The following is a 27,717-nucleotide window of genomic DNA, read 5'->3' on the forward strand; positions in this document are numbered from 1 at the left end:
CTTGTGCATAAGCAGACAGATGATCTTCAAGATACACTATCACTGATAAGCAAGAAGCATAAGGCCTGGGGAACCAGGTCACTGAACTGGTGTACAGGACTAATCTCCATAAGACAGTCACAGGAGGAATAGAGTTCTGATATGGGATGTTAAATGTATAAATAAAGAAGATGTGAGCACGGAGAAGTGGTGTCAGGGGCACATCATGCAGGTAGGAATATGTGGGGTCACCTGAAAGAACATTATGGTTATTGATCTAGGGGATAAACCAGCTGAGCGGGATCTAGAGGCAACTACATGGGTTAGAGGTTATTTCTTTTTAACAAACTCTTGAACCATGTGGATGATTTCCTCCCCAGTACTGGAGTCAGCTCAGATCACAGCAAGTAGAAAGTACTGGAAGCTAGACAAGGATCAGGTATAGTGATTCCAATGTGAAACCTGGGAAACCATACTTTAATCCACACATGTGGTCCACTTCCTCATGCCGGTGCTCCACCTGGCCATAATGTACTTTGCACTGGGCACTTCGCGATCTAGTGCAGCAGTTCCAGGAGAGTGACAGTCTGACTATCATTCTGCTTGCTCTTCACTCCTGAGGGCATTACGTGCCGAAAAATTAAAAAATTCTCTGCACAATATTTTAAAATTCTGCAAGTTTTATTTGCCAATAAATAAATGCAGAGGCTCCAGCATGGCAGTGGGGAGCACAGGCCACTGTCTGTACGAAGGTAGGAGATCACCCTGCAGTCTCCTCCTGCCCCCCCGGACACGGACTCAGTGAGGCTGCACCCAACCCTGACACAGCACAAGGCCTGGGCCTGCCCCAGAAACACCCTGGGGCCTAGCCTCTCTGCCCCAGACACACCAGATGTTAGGTAGGCAGGCTCAACCAGGTAGGATCCAACTGTGGAGGGGCTCAGTGTTAGGGAATCCAGGTGTGAGATGAGAGAATTCTGTGTGGGACAATCTGGGTGCAGGCAGCTCAGAAGGGGGTCTAGGTATGGGGGAATCTGGATGCACAGAGGCTCGTTGGGGGGCCTCCAAGTGCAGGGGCAATGGGACTCTGCAGGGGCTTCCAGGTGAAAGTGGCTGGGGCTCAGTGCAGGGGCCTGGGTGTGGGGGTCTCAGCAGGCGGGTCTGGGTTCTGGGGGAGTGGGGCTTGGTGGGTGGGGGTCTGGGTGCCCCTAGTTGGGGGTCAGTGGCATGGGGGTCTGGATGTGTGGGCTTAAGCTCATCAGGGTGGGGGTCTAAGTGCAGGAAGCTCAGTGGGGGATGGTCTGAGTGCAGGGCTGGGGGTCCAGGAGCAGGGGGTCTGGGTGCAGGGGGGCTACAGATCAGGGGTTGAGGTTCAATGGGATGGGTTCAGGTATGGAGGACTGGGGGGGTTCTGAGTGAGAGTCAGGGTTGTAAGGGGTGTCTGGGTATGGGAGGTCCAGATGCATGGGGGTTGGGCAGATGGGGAAGCAGCTCCCCATACAGTGACTGCTCCCCCTGCAGCTGAGGAGCGTTGTGGGCAGGAAGCAGGGGAGGATATTGACCTTCCTGCAGCTGGGGGAGATTTCTGGCAGAGGGTTTGACCAGCCCTAACCACTCCTTGCAGGGGAAGAGGAAGTCCCATCCTCTCCTGCCTCCAGCCCAGCCCTGGGGTGATTTACCTCTCTGCTGGCTGCCCCATGTGCCTGAAACAATGTACCGGAGTAGCTAGGGAACGGTGTGTGACTGCTCTTGCAGCGTCACTTTGCTTCCCTGTCAGAAAGCCAGTTTTCTGCAGGGAAGCAAAGAAATCTGCGGGGGACATGAATTCTGCGCATGTGCGGTGGTGCAGAATTCCCTCAGGAGTAGCTCTTGGACTGTGTGCTTGGCAGAGAGAGCAGCTGAGAATCCTCCAGCACAGAACCTATGTGTCTTTACCCTCAAGACCTCCTTTGTTGAAACTACTTTGTTTTTATCAAGCTCCAACAAATGTAAAGGTAAGTCTTATGCAAGAAGCAAGACAACTCATTTCCCCAGTTTTTCTAGTCCTTTGCTTTGACCATTATCCAGCAGCCTTATACAAATAGTGCAGACAGATTTACCCCCAACACTTATCCACAGGCCGAGCTAACCGTGGCCTTTTCACTAAAGGGTATATTTGAAAATTTTCCTTTCTACAACATTACAGCGTAGGGAATCGTCTACCAGTCATAAGACCTGAAATGCAGACCAGTGCAGCCATATCTGAACACAGTTGCAGGGGTCACCTTAAAAAATGTTTCCATTGCCTTTGTATATCACATTACTGCAACATTGTGTAGGGATTCCCTATACCAATGGTAAGAAATAGGGGACAACTGGAAAGCTCTAAAAAGGCACCAACTGTGGGCAATTAAATTAATCCCATTTGGGGCAACCTTTAGATCTGCCTATTGGAGTTTCTCCCCTTCTCCACAGCCTCACTCTCCCCTCTCTAATTCCCTCCCTTCGCCACCCCATCTATACTCCCTTCCTTGCTTATCTGTACACAGCTGCCTTGACCCGACCCCCATTCATACCACACCTGTATCCAGGCTTTTTAAAGCAAACTTTTTCAATGAGAATTGCTCCGAACTCAGTGCGCCCCTTTGCCCTCAGGGGAGCACACTCGTCTGGGCTGTCATCCCTGCACACCAATCCATGGCAATCTATTTTCCTATTAAGGTACAAAGGCAACTAATATACTCAGACTCGCTGTATGGATTATCGAATGTATCAAACAGCCCTATGAAATGGGGGAAGAAAAGCTAACTACGCTTTGCAAACTCCTGGCAGTAGGGTTGCCAGGCGTCCGGTTTTTGACTGGTCAAAAAGGGACCCTGGTGGCTTCGGTTGGCACTGCCAATCAGGCCATTAAAAGTCTGGTCAGTGGCACAGCAGGGGCCTGGGACTAAGGCAGACTCCCTACCTGACCTGTCTCCGTGCAGCTCCTGGAAGCGGCCGCCAGGTCCCTGCAGCCCTTAGACTCTGGGGCTACAAGGGACTGGGAGGCTCCGCATGCTTCCCCCACCCCAAGTACTGGCTCTGCAGCTCCCACTGGCTGGGAACCGTGATAAATGGGAGCTGTGGGGAGCGGAGTCTGCAGGCGCGAAGATAGCACACACCATGCAGAGCCACCTGGCCGCCCATGTGCTTAGAGGTTGCAGAGACCTGGTGGCCGCTTCCTTGGAGTCACTGTAAGCGCTGCTGGGACCCCACACCCCGAACCCCAAACCCCTCATCCCTGGCCATAGCCTGCACTCCCAGCCCAAAGCCCATATCTCCTCCCACACCCCAACCCCCTGCCCCAGCCCGGTGAAAGTAAGTGAGGGTGGGAAAGAGTGAGCGATTTGGGGAGTGGGGGGGGTTGTCATGGCAACAAAGCATATTTTAAACGTACCTGTGGGGACTGTCTTTGTAGCCCATAAATCATAGCCCATGACTGATTTTTTAAAATCTCTTCTCCACTGTAACAGCTCAGGCTGCTGGTAATAACAGTGATGTCATGGCCACATCTGGCCATGCCTCTTGTGCATGGATCTTCAAAATACACATTTCAGATAACCCTCCCAGGTGGCAATTTAATACCTCTCTCCTTTCCTGCCTTCATACAAGATGCAGTGACAGAAAAGGAAACTGCCTCTTCCTATTATTTATTATTTGTTCCTAGGCTAGTCTGTGTGATGCTACAGAAGCATACAGTACGACCAAAGCAGAATTCGTTCACAGTTAGGAAGAAGAAAATGGCCCAAGTTAATTTTATAAAACCTGTCCCTGCAGCTTAACCTAGACACCAAGCACACTGTCTTCCTGTCGTCTTCCAAGATTCAGAAGCTGGTTGCTCACTATGAAGTCACCGCAACGCGCTTAAGCAGAATTGTTACAATTCAAGCTTTGTGAATCCAACTGGGAATGAAAAGAAAGTGGAGAAGCTGGGTAAGCTTTGTTATTTTTAGCAGGGAAATTACAGCGTAAGAGGAAGGGTATCACCAGCTTGTGAGCAATGCAATTATTGTTATGGAGGATATTATGTGCTATGGGGCAGCCTTTGCTTCAGTTGTGATCCCAACAGGAGAAAAACTTTTAAGTATGCAACTAGTGATTTATTCTAGCTAGGATTTAACTGGTTACTGCTAACAAATTACTTCAAAACTGGGATTACATACTTACCTGACATTAATGTGTCCCTCTCTCTCACAGGCAGACAGTCAGCACTGGTACTAGCATTAAAGATGGGTTCCAGCTATATCCTACCAGCTGTACTAAGTGGGAAAGTACTCTGGTGCTGGGCTTCTTGGCGCTTCTGGCACGCTGTCCAGGTGGCAGGTGTGTGTGAAAAGGCTGAGCTGTTAGCATGCTTTGCATCCCAGTTCAACATCCTGCTTATGCGCACCAAGTGATCTAGTAAATTATTCACCGATCTTGGCTGATCCTGCTAGCAAATTTTGAATACAGGAGATTCCTGGGCAAGGCAAATTTTCTATGCCCACCCCTTACTAGCCACTTCCAGACATTGATTTCCTGATCAGTCACCAGGCAATGAAACATCTCCTTGGCGTACACAGATGATCTTCTACCAGAGGATGATTTAGTTGGGTTTGGTCCTGCTTTGAGCAGGGGGTTTGACTAGATGACCTCCTGAGGTCCCTGCCAACCCTGAGATTCTATGAGGACTTGAAGAGTTATTCTCTTCAAATCTGGGATTTCCGGCAGATTAACGTTCTCCAGTGCTGACTGAAATACTGCTAAGACTAACTCCTAGCAGGTCCTAGTCCAATGTCCTAGTCCAATGACCTTCCCCCTCTCCCAATTCCAAAAAACTTCTAATTTTTTTTTCAAATAAACTGAATATGAAATACTTTCCATAGTCTCTATGGGCTGGTAACATGGATAATGCTGACCAGGAAAATGTGTAGAGATGAAATAAAGGCCTACCCAAGTATCAGTTTGTGGCCTTGCCGTGACATAGTATGTAAAAGGGGAGATATATTTTTGTCCATGATAAGAAAAAAAAGTAATATGCTCTTTCACTGCCTTGGCAATATTTTCCACCTCTGCTGGGCTGAGCCACACAGGCCTCTTGGGGAAGGAGAAAATGGATTAGGGATGATTTGCTGTGAGAACTGCATGGTGACTTTGGGTGCAGCTTGGAGAGGCACCTCGAATTGCATAAGAGCAGCTGGGGTAGGAGAGGAAGGACAAAGTGATGGTGGAGTCCCTAGAGCACAACTGAAGGACAAGGGAGCAGGCAACAGAGGGAGCGGTTTGAGCAGCTGACCACCATGACAACCAGCAAGCTCCAGACACGAGTGTCTGCACCAGCACCGTTGCCAGTGGACTCTCCTACATGCTAGTATGTCCTGCAGCCAAAGCAGCTACTGGACAATTCTGGGACGGATGGGTAATGAGTCAGTCAACACAATCCGAGGATGGAAGTGAGCAGATATACCCTGTTCAGTCGATCCCCATGCAAGCGTGGGGAAGGGAGAACAGGTTATGCTGACAGTGTGCAATTCCATTACCAGTGAGATGATAATGCACAGACTGGTATCATTGTGACAGTTTTCATGCACATAGCACTTTTCAGTGTTGTTACTGCTTACATATTTTACTGACTAGCAGTTCGGCTGACTGTATTTGTTCTTAAGGCAGTATTTTGTATTGTGGCTTTGGGCACACTTGCATCCAAATGGTTTTGTAAGCAGCACCAAATGCACATTCTACTACTGTCCTACAACTACTCAGAATGTAATTAAACCTTCTTCTGCCAGGTGCTCATACACCGGGGTACGGATTCTGGGCAACAGAGGGTAGATTGTGTCCCCTAAAGTTACAGTAGGCACAGACACCCCACTGATAGCCATATTATTTTGAAGGAATAATGTCTCTTCTTCTCCAAACAGGTAAACTCCAGATTTCCTGAACACCCTGGCATCATGCACCTTGCTGGTGCATCCTAAGTTGGTGTTCATGAATCTGCCTTTATGGTCAACCAAGGCCTGCATAACAATCAAGCAGAATCCCTTCTGGTTGACATATTGATGTGCTCCTTGTGGTGGGCAAACAATGGCCCTGTGTGCCATAACGGTCGCATTCTCTCAAAGCCAGTTGTTATTTTGGGAATATTAGCAATGTCCACCGCGCATGGCTAAACTACAGCAAAAATCACCTCACAAATCTCCATCATACTGCACCAACGATTGACTTGCCAACTGGTTAGCCACTGACTTGTAGCAGTCTGGCAATAGCAACCCGCTTCTGGACTGCTGGAGGGCTGAGGCAAGTTCCTCACACAGCTCCAAGAAGGTGGCTTTCCTCATGAGGAAATTCTGGTCGCAATGATGGTCATCCCAGATCTGCATAATGATGTAGTCCCACTACTCTGTGCTTGTGGTCTTGTGCCATAACCACCCATCAGCACAGGGCAGAGGTCCCCCAAATGTGGGGCACGCACCCCCCTAGGGGAGCCCAGAGGAACATTTGGGAGGGTGTGATGGACCTGGGCCAGCCCCCATAGGGGGCAGGGAGGGAGTGCTACCCAGCCCAGCCCCACCCCTAGCCCTACCCCCAGCTGTGGCCCCCTTAACCCTCCCCTCGGAGCCGCGGCCCTGCTCCCGGCTCCAGCGGGGCAGGGACTGGGGTATGGGAGGGTGCAACCCTCAAAAGTTTGGGGACCATTGGCATAGGGGGAATCCACAGCAACAGCAACCTGCATCAGCTTGTTCCACTCTGCCATGTCATCGTCTAGTCAGCATAATCTCCTCACTAAGAACTGCCACTTCCACTTTCTGAGGACTGCAAACCACTGCCGAACTGCTTTCCACTGCATCCTGCTGCATTAACAGTGCAGCCACAAGTAGGAACAGTTTGTCACTCTGTGCTGATCCATGCTCTGGCAGAGGCTGGAATAGACAGAAGTGACATGCGTGCAGAGCTGGAAGTGCTTCAGGTTGCTATGCTGAAGGACTGAATACTTTTGCACCGGATCTTGGGAAGGACAGACAAGCTGTCCCACAATGCACCACGAAACAATTCCTAGAGCTGCTCAACCCTAGAACATACCACCAGAAATCCTTTCACCGGGTTACTGCAGTGGACACATGGGTACGACTTGAGTGTGGCCCTGCAGTGTGGCTGCTCACAGGTGGGTGTATCATCATCCGTAGCCCTCATCTCTTGGTTCTCAGGTTTCTAGTTCTCTTAGCCTGCCTGTGATGAGTTGTCGCTGAGCCTGATGAGTCCCGAGGTCATTATCTACACGTCCTAAGAGTCTAGCCAATCCACAAGCAAGGGTCTAACCACCTGACCTCAGGGCAGATATATAGGCTCTAGGGCTGTCGAACGATTAAAAAAAATTAATCGCTATTAATTGCAGTTTTAATGGCAGTGTTAAACAATAACAGAATACCAATTTTAAAGTATTTTTGGATGTTTTTCTACATTTTCAAATACTGGTATATTGATTTCAATTACAATGCAGAATACGAAGTGTAGAGCGCTCACTTTATATTACTATTTTTTATTACAAATATTTGTACTGTAAAAAAGTCAAAAAATAGTGCAACCTACAAATCGAAGCATAAAGTGGCATCTGAATGTTTAGCATATCTGGCATGTAAATACCTTGCAACACCGGCTACAACAGTGCCATGTGAACACTTGTTCTCACTTTCAGGTGACATTGTAAATAAGCAGCAGGCAGTATTATCTTCCATAAATGTAAACAAATTTATTTGGCTGAACAAGAAGTAGGCATGAGTGGACTTGTAGGCTCTAAAGTTTTACATTGTTTTGTTTATGAGTGCAGTTATGTAAAAAAAAAATCTACATTTGTAAGTTGTACTTTCACAATAAAGAGATTGCACTACAGTACTTGAGGAGAATTGAAAAATACTGTTTCTTTTGTTTAACTGATTCTCCTTTAACTTACACTCCATGGACTAAAATGGAGCTACTTCCGATTGCACTCAGTGTAAGTGAGAAGAAAATCAGATCCAAGTACAAATGCACCTGAACTTCATGGATGCATACTAGGAGCGGCTAGCCCATGTCTTTGCTGCCTCTGCCCAGGCTACGGCAGCTACACTACTATTTTTAGCATGCTAACTCACACAAGAGCTAGCATGATTATTTCTAGGCAAGCTGGGAATCAGACCCCTAGCTCACAGTGTAGACACAGCCTAACTTGTTCTGTGGACACTGCTACAGTGCATTTTAAGGAACTTTTCGTGAACTGTAGTCACACTTTGGTGTGCTGCAGTGCACACTAACTCACCATGTAGACAAGCCCCAAGACAGTTTAAGAAGCAAATGTGGAACCAAGAGAGGAGAGAAGAAATGATAGCCTGTAAGAACTATAACTAAAACGAAGAATATAATAGTAATATGAAAATTTACCAAGGTCCTGGGGATCAAGCTACTTCTCAACAGACATAAAAAAGGCAGGATGCAGGGACAGAGTGAGAATCCCTCCAACTCTGCACTTCAGTCCTATTTCTTTCATAATCAAACCTCAGGTTTCCTCCAATGATACATATTGGTGATAAATGTTTAGTTACAATTAATCAAACTCAAAACCTATCTGAACATAATGCTTACACACACACACACACACCCCTCATCTTGAGAAGATCCAAAAGCAAGAAGCAGAAAAACGTAGAATTAGTTATTTTCCCGTTAGATCTTTGGTATCATAATAATCATTTTAAAACAAAACAAAAATCATTTTAGATTCTATTTTTTCCACCAAGTGTTACTAAAATTTTCTACATTGCTTAAAGGCTGATATTTATTAGGTGTTATTAAAAGAAAAAAATAATACAAGATAGATGTAGAGAAGTTCAGCACACAGACAACAGCAAATTCAAATGTTAATGTTCATATGCAGTGTTTTTTCTTTAAATATGCTAGTTTATGTAATTAACGATCTGACAAAAAATATGCAGGATGAAGCATATAGTACAGTTAATATTTCTGTAAGAACCCAAAATTTAGAATTTCCTGACTTTTGAGTCCTTGATTTTTCACTTTGAAGCTGAATTAAAATTAATTTTTGCATTTAATGTTAAGAAAAATTTCACTGCTAATGGCCTTTACAGGTACTGTGGTTCTGATACGGTGCTTAGTATAAGCACTTCAGCAGGACTGCAACACTTGCTCATTGTTCCAGAGCAGTCTACTATTAAGATGTCCAAAGAGTTATAATGAAAAAAATTCTGTGTGCTTGGATTCATAAAGGGCTTATAAGCGGTGCAGCACAAAGAGACCTGCATGGGCTGGAAACCATATGGCATTTATAAATTCTCACCGTTCACAGAAAACTGATGGGGCCAGAAGTCTCTCCGGTCCTGGCAGTTTGACCTTGATCTTTTTTATTAAAAAGTAAAACAATAAAAAATTAACATGGCACACATTAAATGGATTAAAAACCGACTAACTGATAGGTCTCAAAATGTAATTGCAAATGGAGAATCGTCATCGAGCGGGTCTATTTCCAGTGGGGTTCCACAGGAATTGGCTCTTGGCCCTACGCTATTTAACATCTTTATCAATGACGTGGAAGAAAAATAAAATCACCACTGAAAATTTGCGGATGATGAAAAAAAGAGTACAGGTCTCTGATACTGAGCCACCTGGATTGCTTGGTAAGCCAGGTGCATGCAAACAATATGCATTTTAATATGGATAAATGTAACTGCACATCTAGGAACAAAGAATGGAGGCCATACTTACAGAATGCGGACTCTACCCTGTAAGCAGGGACTCTGAAAAAGATTTGGGGGTCGTGGTGAACAATCAGGTATGATGCTGTGGCCAAAAGAACTACTGCAATCATTGGATGCATAAACAGAGGAATCTCGAGTAGGAGTAGAAAGGTAATTTTACTTCTGTATTTGGCACTGATCCAACTGCTGCTGGAATCCTGTGTCCAGTTCTGGTGTGCACAATTCAAGAAGGATGTTGATAAATTGGAGAGGGTTCAGAGAAGAACCATGAGAATGATTAAAGGATTAGAAAACCTGCCTTATAGTGACAGACTCAAGGAGCTCAATCTATTTAGCTTAACAAAGAGAACGTTAAGTGGTGACTCGATTACAATCTAGATGTATCTACATGGGGAAAAATATTTAATAATGGGCTCTTCAATCTATCAGGGAAACGGTATAATGTGATCTAATGGCTGGAAGCTGATGCTAGACAAATACAGATTGGAAATAAGGCATACATTTTCAACAGTGAGAGTAATTAACAATTGGAACAACTGACCATAGGTGACTCGTAGTGGATTCTCCTTACCTGACAATTTTTAAACCAAGACTGGATGTTTTTCTAAAAGATCTGCTCTAGGAATTGTTTTGGGGAAGTTCTATATGGGTTGGGTTATACAGGAGGCCAAATTAGATTATCACAATGGCCTCCTGTTGTTTTGGAATCTATGAAGTTAGTGGTTCTCTCTGATCCTGTGGACCTTGCAAGGTGAATGAATAAAAGATGCTGCTAAAGTCTGTGCCCCTTTATTTTACAGAAGATTTGCCTTTCATCCTTTACACCCAGACACAGAGAGAAGTGGCAATGTGGCATCACAAAGAGTCAATCTAAGAATTAACCAAACTCCCTGCTATGCAAATGCGTGGGGGTATCTGCAGGCTAGCAGGCAGACAGGCAAATAGGTGGGGGTGAGGTGAAAGACGGAGACAGGTAATCTTCACATAGAAGTGACATAACCATAACTCTCACCTGTCTGTCATTTCAAATCTAAATTCACTTTAGTGTTCTCATTTAATTATACTTTATATCAGGAACCTATATCAGTACCTAGGGGTTACAGTGGACGAGAAGCTGGATATGAGTCGACAGTGTGCCCTTGTTGCCAAGAAGGCTAACGGCATTTTGGGCTGTATAAGTAGGGGCATTGCCAGCAGATAGAGGGACGTGATCGTTCCCCTCTATTTGACATTGGTGAGGCCTCATCTGGAGTACTGGGTCCAGTTTTGGGTCCCACACTACAAGAAGGATGTGGAAACATTGGAAAGAGTCCAGCGGAGGGCAACAAAAATGATTAGAGGGCTGGAGCACATGACTTATGAGGAGAGGCTGAGGGAACTGGGATTGTTTAGTCTGCAGAAGAGAAGAATGAGGGGGGATTTGATAGCTGCTTTCAACTACCTGAAAGGGGGTTCCAAAGAGGATGGATCTAGACTGTTCTCAGTGGTACCAGATGACAGAACAAGGAGTAATGGTCTCAAGTTGCAGTGGGAGGGGTTTAGGTTGGATATTAGGAAAAACTATTTCACTAGGAGGGTGGTGAAGCACTGGAATGGGTTACCTAGGGAGGTGGTGGAATCTCCTTCCTTAGAGGTTTTTAAGGACAGGCTTGACAAAGCCCTGGCTGGGATGATTTAGTTAGGGATTGGTCCTGCTTTGAGCAGGGGGTTGGACTAGATGACCTCCTGAGGTCCCTTCCAACCCTGATATTCTATGATTCTATGAACACTGAATTAAACTGAGATTACAGATAATGTTTTCTATGCTAATGACATCATCTCCATAACAACCTGGGGCTCAATTAATCAAACCTCAGCTCTCTCCTGACAAACTACTCAAAACAGCACAGTTTACGAGTCTTCATCTCCATCCACTACATCACCACTTCTTGACTACCTCCAATGGGGGATCTCTGTTACTTGCAAAATCAAATTCAAACTTCTTGTTCTCATCTACCACACCCCATGCAATCACTCCTCAGTCTCTCCTCACCATGTCTCATCTCTCATTATGCAGCACGGCTCTATGCACTCCTCAAGTATTTTGCATCAAAACTGCTCTCTGATTGCTGGCTTTGTACCTTCTCTTATACTGCCCCTTCTATCAGAAGCCATCTTACTGGTCCTTGTCTACTAAGCATCCATTTTGTTTCCTCCTTCAAACCTCTATTTGAAATTCACCTCTTCAAGCAATCCTGCCACTTGCTGCTCATCTTCAGAAACACCCCCATCTCCCTGTCCTGCACTGGTACACGGGGTCTTGCCTTGCGTAACGTGGATTGCAAATCTCGGAGGAAGGGAACACGACTACCTATGTTTGTCAAGCTCCATCTAAGTTTACAGCACGACATGCATCATCAATCACTTCACATTTTCTGGCCTAGCAACCTATAATTTGTTCCTCATTTTGGGTTGTGGTTGTAGACAGGGCCCACAGTTGTGCCTCAGAAGATTGAGAGGGATGATTTACTACAGATGAGCTTCCATAACCATCTCTTCATCAGTGTTAGTCAAACTGGGTTTTTCAGAACTGACATTTTCAATAAAGATGCAAACTATGTCACTACTGGTCCATTACAGCCAAGAGATGTGAAGACAGGAAATCATGTGAAGAGAGTTTCAATATATATCGGGACTTGCTCTCAGCTTGCTGGAGAAAGTTTCACAAATTATTATTCCACAGGCTTTAAAATAAGCCACTTACTTTAATGTTAGCAAGATTAGATTCTTTTAGGTGATGGTCAAGATTACTATATTAGTTTGTTATTCAAGTAATTTCATCTAATAACCCCATGAAATTTGAAGGGTAGTATTCCTCCCTCTATAAAACACCGGCATTAGTTACTTAAGGAACAGTGTTTGCCCTTTTTGGTTTAACCTCCCACCCACCATTAAGACTGATGAACAAAGCTGTGGAACAAAACCTCTTCTACCCCCCACTAATTTTTTTGTTTACCCATATACGTCGGCTATAAAGGCTGGGTAGTTTTGGGTCCCGGAGGAACGTTCAGACAATTGCTCTAGCATTCTGTTGGGGGATGTGGGTTCACTTTTATAAACAGAGGTTGACCTCTGGCAATGCCAAGCTTGCACTTGCTACTGTCTTCAGTTTGTCAACACAACACAAAAGCAGTGTGCATGTATACACTTTCCAGGCTGAGCCGGCTATTCAGAGTGGGCTGGAGCTTCACACGTAATGGGCCCCCTAGAGACAAAGCCTGAAAGTTTCTTAATTAAGTCTAAGTGAAAGACAGCCTAAAAGCATCCCGCTTACATCTTCAGAGTACCTTCATTCTGGACTTCAAACACACACAGAGTACACTGCCCGTCAGACCAAAGCATTAATAGCCAGTTGACAATTTTTCTCTTTTAAATATAGAATGCCTTGCCTTCTGTGAAGCCTCTTCAGCCTGCTCTCATTTTCCCTGCAATTTTAGACATGTCTCTGGTTTATAATACAGGAAACAAAGGGACTTCTTGTGTGTCAGCAGCCCTCCACAGGGTCTGCGTTTCATTCCACCCTTCTCCAAAGCAGGGCAATGTCTGGAGAGCTCTTTAGCCGTTTTTGTCTCATTAACATTTCCATGAAGGATCAAAGAATATATTAAAAAAATATCTAAGTGTAAGTACAATTCCTGCTAGGGAACCAGAATATATTAAAAAACCTGTTCAGATTCCTTTCCCTGACCCGCTTCATTATTATTAGATAACTGTCTCTTAATGAAACCAGTTTTTACTTCCATTGAGCTGCCGATCTATAAATCCTGTAAAAGTCTCAATAAATCCATTCCACTGAATCCCCACCTCCCAAGATTTTCTGAGCTTCCCTGTGATAACGGCTCCTTGCAAACAGAACCTAATTATTCCCTGGCAGTAAGTCACCAGGAGTAGGAATTGCTTTAATTTTGCCCCCTTTTAGCAGCTGCTCAGGGTGCGCTGCGAGGTGGCTGTGGTAGTGAAGCTGGGGTGAATACTAAAGAAGCACTGAGGCATAGCATCCTGCAGAGAGAAAAAAATAGTATTTTCTCCTTGCTGGAAGCAAATCAAGGAGCTTTACGTGTCAAAAAGGGAGCTTTTTACTGTATATTTGCATTCCCAAACCAGAGGAATTCCTATGCACCTGACCATCTTGTAAAAACTTCACCTTAAAATGTTGAAAGTGCTAAACACACCCTCCCCCTGCTTCTCCTCCACAGCAATTCTTTGCTTTCTCATTAGAAATGCCCAGCAACATCCACCAGACAAAGACACTGCAAACAAAGTGCATGGAGAAGGCGGAAAAAAAAAATTGAAAGAAGAAAGAAGTGCAGAGGAATTCTTCATTCACTGATCTGTAGAATACATTAATATCCTAAACTGTTGGCACAGCCTAAAATACTCAGGAGGCTAACAATGCAAGCAATGACTCTGAGTCTGGGATCTTCAAATAAACCACCTCTGCTGTCATGGCCACCGGGAAAGAGAAGAACAGCGATATTAACTGACCTTCATTTTGTTGTTTCTCCAGACCTGACTGCTGGACCTCCGTTTGCCTGTTACTAGGATTTCTTAGCTGAAAAATGTAAGCATTTCCTAGACGATACAAGAGCCAGTTTATTAGGTAAATAAACCAGGCCCTAAGCAGTCGCATCTGCTTGATAATGAGAAAGACAAGAAACTGATCTCCCCCCACCACCTAAAATAAAAACTCATCCATGCTCTTAACTAACACGGCATGCACATTTTTAAACAGTTAATGAACAGGTGAAGGGCATTTCAACCTAGCTAACTCATGGGCGAGACCAAGTGTTCAGCAAACTACAATACAGACATTGCTTACCATTTTTATGGCCTATGTCGTATAAACCTGCCCATCCAAGGAAGTGGAAATAAAAGACTAACATTATTTCAAACGTTTTTCTGAAGAGGATGTGAAGGGGGAAATAGGTGTTTTTGAAGTGATCATCCACAAAGGGCTTTAAAAAAAAAGTGTAACGTGGGTTTCACAGAATCGTAGAAATGCTGGGGCAGAAGGGATCTTGCGAGATCATGTAGCCCAGCCCCATGCACTGAGGCAGAACATACACATAGACCATCCCTGACAGGTGTTTGTCCAAACCTTATTTTTCCTACCATCTAACCTAAATCTCCTTTGCTGCAGATTTAGCCCCTTACTTCCTGTCCTATCTTCAGTGACAGACTCCTACCTTGTCCTCTTTAGAACAGCCCTTTGCATATTTAGAGACTTATCACGTTTCCTCCCCCCCTCCTCCTTTCTCTAAAGACTAAACATGCCCAGTTTTTTTTAAACCTCCTATCACAGGTCAGGTTTTCTAAACCTTTTGTCATTTTTGTTGCTCTCTCTGGACTCTCTCCAACTTGTCCACATCTTTCCTAAAGAGTAGCACCCAGAATTGGACACAGTACTCCAGCTGAGACCTCACCAGTGCTGAGCAGAGTGGGAAAATTACCTCCCACACCTTATAGACACAACACTCCTCTTAATATGCCCCAGAATTATATTAGTTTTTTTACAACTGCATCACATTGTTGATTCTCATTCAATTTTTGATCCACTATGACTCCCAGATTATTTTCAGCAGTACTACCACATAGCCGGTTATTCCCCATTTTGTAGTTGTGCATTTGATTTTTTCCTTCCTACATGAAGTACTTTGCACTTGTCTTTATTGAATTTCATCTTGTTCAATTCAGACCAATTCCCCAATTTGTCAAGGTTGTTTTGAATTCTAATCCTTTCCTCCAAAGTGCTTTCAACCCCTCCCACGTTAATGTCATCTACAAATTTTATAAACACACTCTTCACTCCATTATCCCAGTCGGTAATGAAAATACTGAATAATACCAGACCCAGGACTGACCCATCTCCAGTCCTGTGGGACTTCATCTGCCCTTCATTAGTTCTCGAAGATAACTGCTAGTGGTTCCAAGATTATTTCTTCTAGTTCCTTACCACCACCTTCCAGTTAAGAAGGGTAGAGACATCTGCCTTGAAAAGAATACAAGGTGCTCAGTCCTCTGAGGGACACACAATGTGGTCTCCACGACTCTCCCGTCTACCGCAAGCTGAGAAGCAAAGGACTGAAGCAGCATTTCAAAATCCTATCATAACATTAAAAAAATTACTTTTGTGCAAATAGTTAATTACGACTTTTTTTTAAGCAATTCAAAGTCATGACATGGAAGCCATGATAAAAAAAACCCCACACAAAGCCACCACCCATGCTATGAAAGAATGGGCACAATCAAGTTAGTCTCTGACTCTGATAACCTACCAATGAACACGTTTCGGCATTATTTCTGGAAATACAAATTGGTGATTTAATCCTGAGATGTATCCTTGGAAACAAAACTGTAAGCAGTTACCCCTGGCTATTTCAGACAATTCCAAGTTTGCCTTTTTATATTCAAATATAACTAATTACTTGGCCTTTTGGGATGATGGACGGCTTGGGTGAGGTACGTGCTCAGCGTCTCAGTTTAGGCTGATTGTACAAGTCTAGCGGTATGTGGGTTGCCAACAGCTGCTCTAAATCTGCTAGGTGCGAACAAGCACTGGTGAAGTTCAGTCTATTTGAACAGCTGCATATGCAAATGTAATTAACTAGGTGTCTATTGGAGAGACAAGGTGGGTGAAGTAATATATTTTATTGCACCAATTTCTGTCTATTGCCTCACCCACCCTTTACTCTCCTAGGCATAGTGTGCTCCACCCTCCCTCCCCAGAAAAATCTGACCACTTGTTGCTCACTAAATGGGCCTAACTTTTATGAGCTCTTATAGAGTGTGTGATTTATACCTTATAGATGAGTCCCAGAGACTCCATTCTCCAGACCCCCATCATTGTTTTATGCCTTTAAAATATGCGGTGTTGCTATCAAAGATTAGGTCATCCTGTGAATTATTTAGGTTTTCAGATGAAGTATTTCCATTAGGGCTGTCAAGCAATTTAAAAAAATTAATCGTGATTAATCGCATGATTCAAAAAATTAATTGTGATTAATCATGCTGTTAAACAATAGAGTACTATTTATATATATTTTCCACATTTTCAAAAATATTGATTTCAGTTACAACAGAATACAAAGTGTACAGTGCTCACTTTATATTTATGTTTTATTATAAATATTTGTACTGTAAAAAATAAGAAATAGTATTTTTCAATTCACTTAATACAAGTACTATAGTGCAATCTCTATCATGAAAGTTGAACTTACAAATGTAGAATTATGTACAAAAAATAACTGCAATCAAAAATAAAAAACAATGTAAAACTTTAGAGCTTACAAGTCCACTCAGTCCTACTTCTTGGTCAGCCAATCGCTAAAACAAGTTTGTTTACATTTGCAGGAGATAACGCTGCCCGCTTCTTGTTACAATGTCTCCTAAAAGTAAGAACAGACATTCGCATGGCACTGTTGTAGCTAGTGTTGCAAGATATTTATGTGCAAGATGTGCTAAACATTCATATGTCTCTTCATGCGTTAACCACCATTACAGAGGACATGTGTCCATGCTGATGATGGGTTCTGCTTGATAACAATCCAAAGTAGTGCAGAACAACACATATTCATTTTCATCATCTGAGTCAGATGCCACCAGCAGAAGGTTGATTTTCTTTTTTGATGGTTCAGGTTCCGTAGTTTCCGCATCGGAGTGTTGCTCTTTTAAGACTTCTGAAAGCATGCCAGACACCCCGTCCCTATCAGATTTCGGAAGGCACTTCAGATTCTTAAACCTTGGGTTGAGTGCTGTAGCTATCTTTAGAAATCTCACATTGGTACCTTCTTTGTGTTTTGTCAAATCTGCAGTGAAAGTGTTCTTAAAACAAACAACATGCTGGGTCATCATCCGAGACTGCTATAACATTAAATATAAGGCAGAATGTGGGTAAAACACAGAGCAGGAGACATACAATTTCCCCCCAAGGACTTCAGTCACAAATTTAATTAACACATTTTTTTTTAACGAGTGTCATCAGCATGGAAGCATGTCCTCTGGAATGGTGGCCAAAGCATGAATGGGAATATACATGTTGCTCAGATCAAGTGTAGTACCTGTTCTTACCAGTGTGATGTCTGGTATGTTCTTATCTGGCACATAAATACCTTGCAATGCTGGCTACAGAAGTGCCATGCGAACATCTGTTCTCACTTTCAAGTGACAAGTGGGCAGCATTATCTCCCGTAAATGTAAACAAACTTGTTTCTTAGCGATTGGCTGAACAAGTAGGACTCAGTGGACTCGTAGGCTCTGAAGTTTTACATTATTTTGGTTTTGAGTGCAGTTACGTAACAAAAAAAAAATCTATATTTTTAAGTTGTGCTTTCATGATAAAGAGATTGCACTACAGTACTTGTATGAGATGAACTGAAAAATACTATTTCTTTTATCATTTTTACAGTGCAAATATTGGTAATAAAATAATATAAAATGAGCACTTTATTCTGTGTTGTAATTGAAATCAATATATTTGAAAATGTAGAAAAAACATCCAAAAAGGTTAAGAAATTTCAATTGGTATTCTATTGTTTAACAGTGCGATTAAAACTGTGATTAATCACAATTATTTTTTTTTAATCGAGATTAATTATTTTGAGTTAATTGCGTGAGTTAACTGCGATTAGTCGACAGCTCTAATTTCCATATTTGAATTTCCAACCAAAAAAAGGAAAATTTTACCCAGGAAGAAAGCCCATTTTCTAACCAGCTCTAGTCATAACTAACTGTTCTACAAACTGTATCCAGTAACTCATTCACATTGCTCCTGTCACTGCCCAGGGTAGTGCATTGTATGCATTACTCTGTATTTTTTATTTACATACTTATGTTCAACACTTTATTTCTACATAGTTCTCTCCATTCCAATTAATTATTCCGATTGTGATCCAGTGTACCTGTTTCTCCATCAGATACTTTTAAATCAGATGACCTGGATGAATTTCATACATTACTTCAAATTTAGTCTCATCAGTCACTGATGCTGCACTAGAATATTCTCCTCGACTTGAATTCAATGCCTTTATTTATAAACCCAGAACTCTTTGCTTCAGCTGCTTCCTAGGTTTGTGCCAAAGGTTTGAGAGCCATCCACTCTTGTCCCTAGATCCTACTATAGATTTACGTTTTGCAGCTGCTAATCTATAGATTTGAAAATGTATAGTAGAACCTCAGAGTTACAAACACCCTGGGAATAGAGGTTGTTCATAACTCAAATATTCATAATTCTGAACTAACCATTATGGTTGTTCTTTCAAAAGTTGATAACTGAACATTGACTTACTACAGGTTTGAAATGTCACTATGTGGAAGAAAAATGCTGCTTTCCCTCTCTTTTTTTAAAACAGTTAATGTTTAACATAGTACTGTACTGTATTTGCTTCCCCCCATCTCTGCTGTTGCCTGATTGTGTACTTCCAGTTCCAAATGAGGTATGTAGTTGACTTCATAACTCTGGTGTTCGTAACTCAGATTCTACTGTACTGTGTTTTGAAATCTGTGCCTTGCCTCATTACCTTACATTTTCCTGCCCTGAACAGCACAATCCACCCATCCCATTTGTTTCTGTTTATTTTTTAGTTCTCCAAAAGATTAGAGAAGAAAATGTTGTTCTCCTTTTCTCCCCAGTATACAGTCTCCATTTGACAGCATTTTTCCTGTTATCGGTTTCACATTCCACCTGTACAGCAAGCAGCCAGTGAGTTTCCCCTCATGCATGCATGGGTCTTTTCTTCTTCCCTACTGCTGTGAAAGCATTTCAAGTGTGGTGGTAAAACCACAGAAATTGGCAGGGAGGACAACCAGAGAGGTGTGGTACCTGGAAATACTTTTAACCCAGACTTTAAATTTAATTAATTCTAAACCCCTTTCCTTAGTTTTTCTTCTGGTGTGACCCCTGAGTGATCCCCTTCATTATTTCTTCTTCCATCCCTTGGAACACGTGTTTCTGACTCCTGAATCAATTCTCTGCCCTCCTTTGTGAATGTTGTGACAAATCATTCATGTCAATTTGCCACAACAGGTACCTTTCCTGTCACTGCTCCTGTACCTCCAGCTCTTCATTCTGCACTGCACTTTTAGATGAACCTGCTGCTGTCATTTTAGACTGTAAGCTCCTTGGGGCAGGGACTGCCTTTTTATCATGTGTGCAGTGGGCCCCTGCTCCTTGAGTGGGGCCTCTAGACACTACTGCAATATAAATGAATAGTGTCTGAACATCCTAACAGTGCACCCTACAGAAACAGATGCTTACCTGCCTGCCTGCACCATAGTATCTGAGCACCTCATAATCTTTAATGTATGCATTCTCACACAACTCTGTGAGGCAGGGCAGTGCTATTGTCCGCATTCACAGATAGGGAACGGAGGTATAGTGAGGCTTGGGGACTTGCCCAAGGTCACCCAGGGCCGAGCAGGGAACTGAAGTCAGGTCTCCCAAGTCCTAGGCTAGCGAACCATCCTTCCTCTCTATTGTGAGCAGTACAGTTTGTGAGCATTGCTACAGAAAGCTGCAGCAAATGTTATATACAAGGAAAACCTGTACGTAGATGCTTTACTGTTCGGTTACAGTCTATTTTCACATAAAGTAACACAAAACAGATTAGAGAAGGAATGCATTACTGAGGCGCAGATGACGTTTCTAATACAAGAAGGAAACCATGTACTGTATAGAGCCGATGTACAGCAAAAGACAAGAAAGCTAAAACTTGAACCGAACCTCCATTCATGTTGCAGCTTACTTGCCTTTTGTTATATTTTGTACATCAGAGGAACAAACCCGAGTAACTGCCATACATAACTGATTGTGCGTGTGCCCATGTGTGTAAAAATGGCATAAACTAGGTTCTTCTAATCCATCCCTGCATCAAATACAATGCTGCAGTCTTTTAGCTACATTGCAGTGGAAGTTCAGATTCCTTGATTATGAGAAATGATTAACATGGCATTGCTATATGGAATACACCGATTTTAACATTAGTGCTAAGCCGCAGGACAGTGGAGGCTTCGATTTCCCTGTCCCACACCACCCTGTGGAGGGAGCAGTGCTGCTGATCCAATTTGCACTTTGTACACAATAAACTTCTTTTTGTTTGTAGCATTCTGTCTCAGTGGTTTACACGAAACACCTTTCCAGACAGAATTTCTTAAAAATGGAAGAAACTCAAGAGGAAAAACACACACACAGAAAGTACAACTCACCAGGCCAAGAAAACTAATCACTTTCAAGCATGGACAGGTGACTCAGAACCAATGCAGCTTTCGGGAAGAATATTGGTGTAACCTTTCTGAGAAACAGACTGCAGGAAAGGTTGATTTAATGTCACACTAGACCAAGTTCTCCACTGCTCTAAAAATAAATAAATAAATTGATGGAGGCTTGCTCATCTAAACAAACAATGTACGTCAGAGGAACAAACCTGAGTAACTGTCATCCATAATTTATAAAGCAAATTAAGTTCATGGCAAAAATAGCTATTACTGAGAACAGAGGGATCGTAGAGTCTGGCAGGAAAAGGCCAGAGTCTGCATGAATCATTACTTTCTAGAAGAAACCTTATATAATCCAGGCTACTCTACTTTAAAATAATTGAAACCTCCTGAAAACTAAAAACAAATTAGCAAGTTTGGCAAAAACGCAGCATTAAAATTCAAATTCATTGGTGATTGGTTAAGATAAAAAGGAAGCCTGTTCCCAACTTGCTCTACAGTAGCTAGAGTCATAGTTTCAACTTCTTCAGAAACCTTTATCAAAAGATAAGTGAAATGAACACTAGACACACATCTAACTGGGTCCATCAACAAATGAGTTCCTAGAGAAAGGCTATTAGATTGCAACGCCACCTTGTGGAACAGGAGAAAATCTAAAAGTGAAACAAACCCTGACCGACCACCACTTCTCTGATTAGATCTAATTTTACAGTGGTAGAAAGATTGCCAAGGGCACAACTGGTATGTAAATTCATTCATGGTTGCTTCTTATTATCTTGGAAGTTCAGAGTAGTCCTGAGTAACAATGCCGAAGACAGGCTCCTCCCCAGACCACTGTTAAGAATGAGACAATATAACCATGATGTCAGAAATATAAAACTTACTTCTCTCTTTGCACTTTCTTTCACTGCGAAGAAGCCATCCCATTCCTTGCTGCCTCCTTAAGAAATATGCCTTTTCTCCTTAATCCTACTCCAAGAGCCTGCTATAGGAGACCACCCAAGGAGTGTCCTCTGAATGAGAAATGGTACAGGATCACATGGACTCCAATCCCCTCCCATCTTTTGTTTAGAAAACTTCATCCCATTAGGGCACTTATCTAATGACCTTGGTCAGGACTAGAGTCTAACCTTGAGTTCTACCAAAAAAAACAAAAACAAAAAAACAACAACAAAACAGAAAAATCAGACTATTAATCCACTTTGTTATTCAGTGGACCCATTTTAGATCAATACAAATATTCTCTTCCCCATCCCCAAATTCAGTGTTTAACTTTATCTATACAAGTGAAACTGAACAGCAGACCTCTATACTAGCTTTCATAAGACCTTATTATTTGGTGCCTGTAGGTTTGAGAACACTAATGGAACAGGTTAATTTTGATGCAAAATTAACCTGTTCCATTAGTGTTCTCAAACCTCCAGTCTGAGATTTTTTTGAAGCATCTCAACTTGAATTTTACCCTTAATATTTTTAAAGTCATATTTAAGGTTTTTTTCTTAGAGCCAAAATTTCCCAAAATTGGTATAATAAACTGCGTATGTACTTTATTGTGCCTACAAAATCAAATGTATAAAGATCATGATTTGAGACTGCTTTTGAGTTCTGAATACAAAGAAACAGTGATGCAATTTAGCACATTCTTCTTTGAAAACCTGACCACAGCATTTTATGGAATAATTCCATTATAAAAGCAAATATTTTGCACTAAGCCATTCCTGTGCTGTCCAACTTGCTAAGCATCAATAGTATATTTCTTATGTTGCTTTTTATTTACTTGATCAATGGTTTATGTGAACATTATGGTAAAAGCTGAATGACAACACAACTGCTAACACTTCCTTAATGGAAATGGAAGTGGAAAGTGTCATCAGCTATCCTCCATTGGCATACACTTATATGGAAATGAAACAGAGCCAAGCAGCATATAAACATCATCTGCTTGTGGAAGATAGAGGATTGTCAACAATAATTTCAGTAGAAACAGCACCCTGATGAAGGGCTCAATCACGAACCCACTGAAATCAATGGGAGATTTGTCATTGACTTCAATATGGGGGTCACTGGGCCTCCAAGGGGATCCACTCAAAATGACAACAGGCCATAATTTGTTGGAATCTAGGCTGGGATTTTCATAAGCACTCAACAGTGGCCTAATTTTGACCCCACTGAAGTCAAAGGAAGTTTTACCACTGACCTCACTAGGATTATATTCCGACCAACGTGGAGTGTTTTTGAGAATTCCACTTGATGTGTTTAAAAACCCCCAAATTCAAGGCAAATAAAATAAAACCCTTAATACTTCTATCTCAATTGTACGTGACCAATGAGACAGTAAAAATAAAGTAGCAGCTCTTTGCAACAGCCCCCATCAACAGATCTCTTCATTTAAAACCAGTTCTCTCTCAACACATAGACAAGACTAGCGCATAAATCCCACCCCTTGATTGGAGACAAAGTCCATTAAGGAACCTGAAATTCTGTTCACAGAAATAGGACAGCTACAGAAACATTGAGATTGTGTGTGAACTTCATTTAAAGTTCTGATTGCATCAGGGATTCTCTGGTTTATTACTACATTGGCTGCTAACGTTCTTCGACAATACGGATATTGCTGATGCCATGTCAAACGCACTAATAGATTATATTATGCTCTTAGATTATTCCTCAGCTGAAGTCAGAATCCTCTGCAAGGACAGTTGTCAGAAAAAGACATTATGATTTCAAATGAGGCACAACACACAGCAACAGATAGGAGTTGGAATAACAAAGATACTGTTTTCATACAAAGATCACAATTATTTTTTGATAAATCCAAAGTAACACTACTGAAAACCAATGGGTTAGTCTGCATTTAAACCAGTGTCACTGAGCTCAGAATCGGGCCCCATACTGCTAAAACTGATTTGAAAAGATACCTGTGAGGTATCACTATAAGGTAAGTTCTTTAGAAAAGCTAATGTTCATTTGCGAGCTTTTTCTGACTTTAGAGAGACACAGTGGGCAAAGTAAGAGCTCTTCTTCAGCCCTGGGGAAAGTACTCAGATGGTCACAGCTAAACACAACCTTTCTCAAACCCATAGAAGAACAGTGTGAAGCTCGAAAGCTTCTCTCTCTCACCAACAGAAGTTGGTCCAATAAAAGATATTACCTCACCCACCTTGTCTCTCTAATATTTTGGGACCGACACAGCTACAACAACACTAAAAACATTTTCTGACTTTAACATTTTTTGGTGCTGGGCATGATTGGCAGTGGGGGAGAATGAGTGAGAAATGCTAACAGTAACATGTTAGAACTACAGTAGAACCTCAGAGTTACAAACACCAGAGTTACAAACTGACCGGTCAACCACACACCCCATTTGGAATCAGAAGTACACAATCAGGTAGCAGCAGAGACCCCGAAAACCAAACAAACCCCTCCCCTCCCAATACACTATAGTACTGTGTTAAACGTAAACTACTAACAAAAAAAATAAAGGGAGAGTTTAAAAAAGGATATGCAAAGTAAGGAAACTTTCTTAATTTAAATAAAACAATCACAGAAAGTTAAAAAGCAGCATTTTTCTTCTGCATAATAAAGTTTCAAAGCTATATTAAGTCAATGTTCACTTGTAAACTTTTGAAAGAACCACCATAACGTTTTGTTCCAAGTTACAAACATTTCAGAGTTTCGAACAACCTCCATATCGAGGTGTTTATAACTCTGAGGTTCTACTGTATGTACTGCCCAGTATAGTTATTACAAGATAACCTAATGATCAGACAGTCAAAGAGTAACTAGCTAGCTGATGCCAGTATATTGTTTATGTATGCACAAATTATTATGCAAACACAGGAAGACCCACTGGGGTAGATTGAAAAGGGCAATATTGCAGCAGGCAGACCTCTCCACCCAAAGAATTTCTTTTCCAATGCAAACAGGTAAGAGGGTAGTCTGTGGATCCTCCTAATTTTCCAGTTTTACAGCCTCTTACTCTCAAAACCTGTATCACAATTGCTACCTTAATTGTTGGGGAGGGATTAAATTATCGTGCAACATTGTCTGGATCCTACATGTATATTAAGAAACTTTCAGAAAGGGGGGAAATATATCTAAGAGCTGAGAAATTATTAGATATACTAGATATTGTTTGATAGCATTCCATAAGAAGTCATTTTCACTACTTCCCCTGAATTGTCATTTAGTTTGGCAGTTTCCCATGGTCATATAGAACAGTGATTTTCACGCTTTTTTCATTTGCAGACCACTAACAAATTTTGAATGGAGGTGTGGACCCATTTGGAAATCTTAGACATAGTCTGCAGACCCCAGGTTGAAAACCACCAGTACAGAAAATAAATGTAAAACCACAGAAATTGGCAGGAAGGAGCAAACATATCAGATACTACTTTAAGTTTAATTTTGTTTAGACTGCCTAGATTTTGAGTTTCAACATACAAAAAAATTACAAAATAAAAATGTCAGTCACATCTATGATTCTTTCCACAGCTGATAATTGTTGGGATAGGTGGACAAGTACTCCTCCGACAAACTAATCCATAGTTGGCATTCTGAGCTTCACTTAAACAGATTAAAAACAAGCAGGTCAATTTAATTCACAGACGCATACATTTAAGGCCAGAAGAGACCATTACGATCTAGTTTAACCACTTTCATAACACAGACCATACAGAAAATCACTTGATGAATTTGTATCAAACCCATAACTTCTGACTGAGCTAAAGCATAATATCTCATAGAAAAACATCCAGTGAAACTCGTCACGTTCTTAGGTAAATTGTTCCAATGGTAATTACCCCTTATTAAAAATGATGCCTTAATCTGATCTAAATTTGTACAGCCAGTGGATCTTTGCCTGCTAGATTAAAGAACCCGCTATCAACAACAACAAAATCTTTTCTTCATATAGCCACTTCTTGACTGTGATCAAGTGTCCTCCTAGCTTTCTCACTGTTAAGCAACATACACTGAACTCTTCTAGTGTCTCACTATAAGGTAGGTTTTCTAGAGCTCAAAATCATTCTAGTACTTCTTTTCTGAACTCTTTCTGGGTTGTCAACACCCTTTTGGAAGTTGTGGACATCACAAGAGAACACAGTAATCCAGTAATGGTCTCAACAATGCCATACACAATGGTAATATCACCACTTCTATTTGACATTCATCCAAGGATCACATTTGTTCTCAGCCATTGCATGACATTGCAAGCCCATGTTCAGTTCATTTTCTGCCACGACCTCCATGTGCTTTTCTCAGTTACAGCTTTCCAAAATACAGTTCCCCCATCCTATTAATATGATGTAGATTCTTGGTTCCTAGACGTACAACCTTGCGTTTAGTGGTATTAAAATACATGTTGTTCAAGTGAGGCTCCCAGTTTACGATGTGATCCAGATCGTTGTGTAGAACTCACCTGTCATTAGTTACCACTCCACCAATTTGGCTGTAAACTGAAAACTTCACCAGCAATGGCATCAGATAAACATATAATCCCTGTGGGACCTCACTAGAAATGTCTCCTCCCAGCACTGAATGATGATTTGCCATTTACACTTACTTTTTGAGATCAGTTATCCATTTTTAATCCATTTAATGTGTCCTGCATTGATTTTGTATAGTGCTATATTTATAATCAGAAAATTGTGGTAATTAGTCAAATACTTTACGGGAGCCTAATTACAGTTACCTTTGTCAGCCACATTTGAAATCTCATCAATTAACAATAACAAGAATTTTCTTGAGAGGGGAACCATAGCACATACAACTTTCTTGGCACCAGGGATAAAATTGTACCTGTGAACTTAACATGAGTATAGAAGTAACACAAGCCATTTCCTACCACATGAAGTTGACTTTTTGTCCACCATCTTCACATGCCGGGTTTGACTGCGCAGTTTGTCATCCGTATTTGCTACCAAATTGGTGAGGTCATCGATGATCTCTGGGGAAAAGGAGCAGCAAAACACAACAATTAATATCTGATGCTCTCTGCATCACTTCCGAACAAACTAAATGTATACCCCCCAAATCAAAAAAACAGCAAGAGGACCAAAAACATGGCCCCATTGTTAAAGAGCAGACTAAAGTTGGTGGTTTGGGTAAAAAGGCATCATTTAGAAACCGGGAGTCAAATCCTATTGAGGAAAGTAGAAAGGCCCAAAAACCCTGGCAAGACCAGTGTACAAATATAATTAGGCAGGCCAAAATAGAACTTGAAGAGCAACGAGCAAAAGACAAAAACAAAATAGCAAAAATATTTTCAAGTATACCAGAAGCAGGCGGCCTGCCAAACACTTAGTGGGACCACTCAAGGAAGACAAGCGTTGCAGAAAGGCCAAATGCATACTTTACAGAGTCCTCACAGCACAGGATGTGAGGGAGATTCCCACAACTGAGCCATTCTTTTTTCAGTGACAAATTTGAGGAACTATCCCTGATTGAGGTGTCCATGGATTGGAACTAGTTGATAAATTAAACAGTGATAAGTCACCATGACCAAATGGGATTCACCCAAGAGTTCTGAAGGAACTCAGATATGAAATTGCAGAACTACTAACTGTGGTATGTAGTCTGTTGCTTAAAGCAGCCTCTGTACCAGATGACTGGAGGATAGCTAATGTGACTCCAATTTTTAAAAAGGCTCCAGAGGTGTTCTGGCATTACAGGCCAGTAAGCCTAATTTCAGTACCAGGCAAATTGGTTGAAACTAAAAAGAACAGAATTATCATACATATAGATGACCATG

General features: G+C 42.0%; 1 protein-coding gene and 1 pseudogene across 3 annotated transcripts in view; one reads left to right on the forward strand and one right to left on the reverse strand.

Moving 5' to 3' along the window:
- STX8 (syntaxin 8) overlaps positions 1 to 27,717 on the reverse strand; it is a 162,256-nt gene that overhangs the window by 31,146 nt on the left and 103,393 nt on the right. For all 3 annotated transcript variants that reach the window (XM_044983249.1, XM_044983248.1, XM_044983247.1), the window contains exon 7: positions 26,812 to 26,913. In XM_044983249.1, the coding sequence (XP_044839184.1) occupies positions 26,812 to 26,913 (102 nt within the window). The remainder of the gene's footprint in view (positions 1 to 26,811; positions 26,914 to 27,717) is intronic.
- LOC123347081 lies at positions 17,787 to 17,961 on the forward strand (annotated as a pseudogene).

This window comes from Mauremys mutica, chromosome 12, assembly GCF_020497125.1.
Source record: "Mauremys mutica isolate MM-2020 ecotype Southern chromosome 12, ASM2049712v1, whole genome shotgun sequence".
NCBI classification, from domain to species: domain Eukaryota; kingdom Metazoa; phylum Chordata; order Testudines; family Geoemydidae; genus Mauremys; species Mauremys mutica.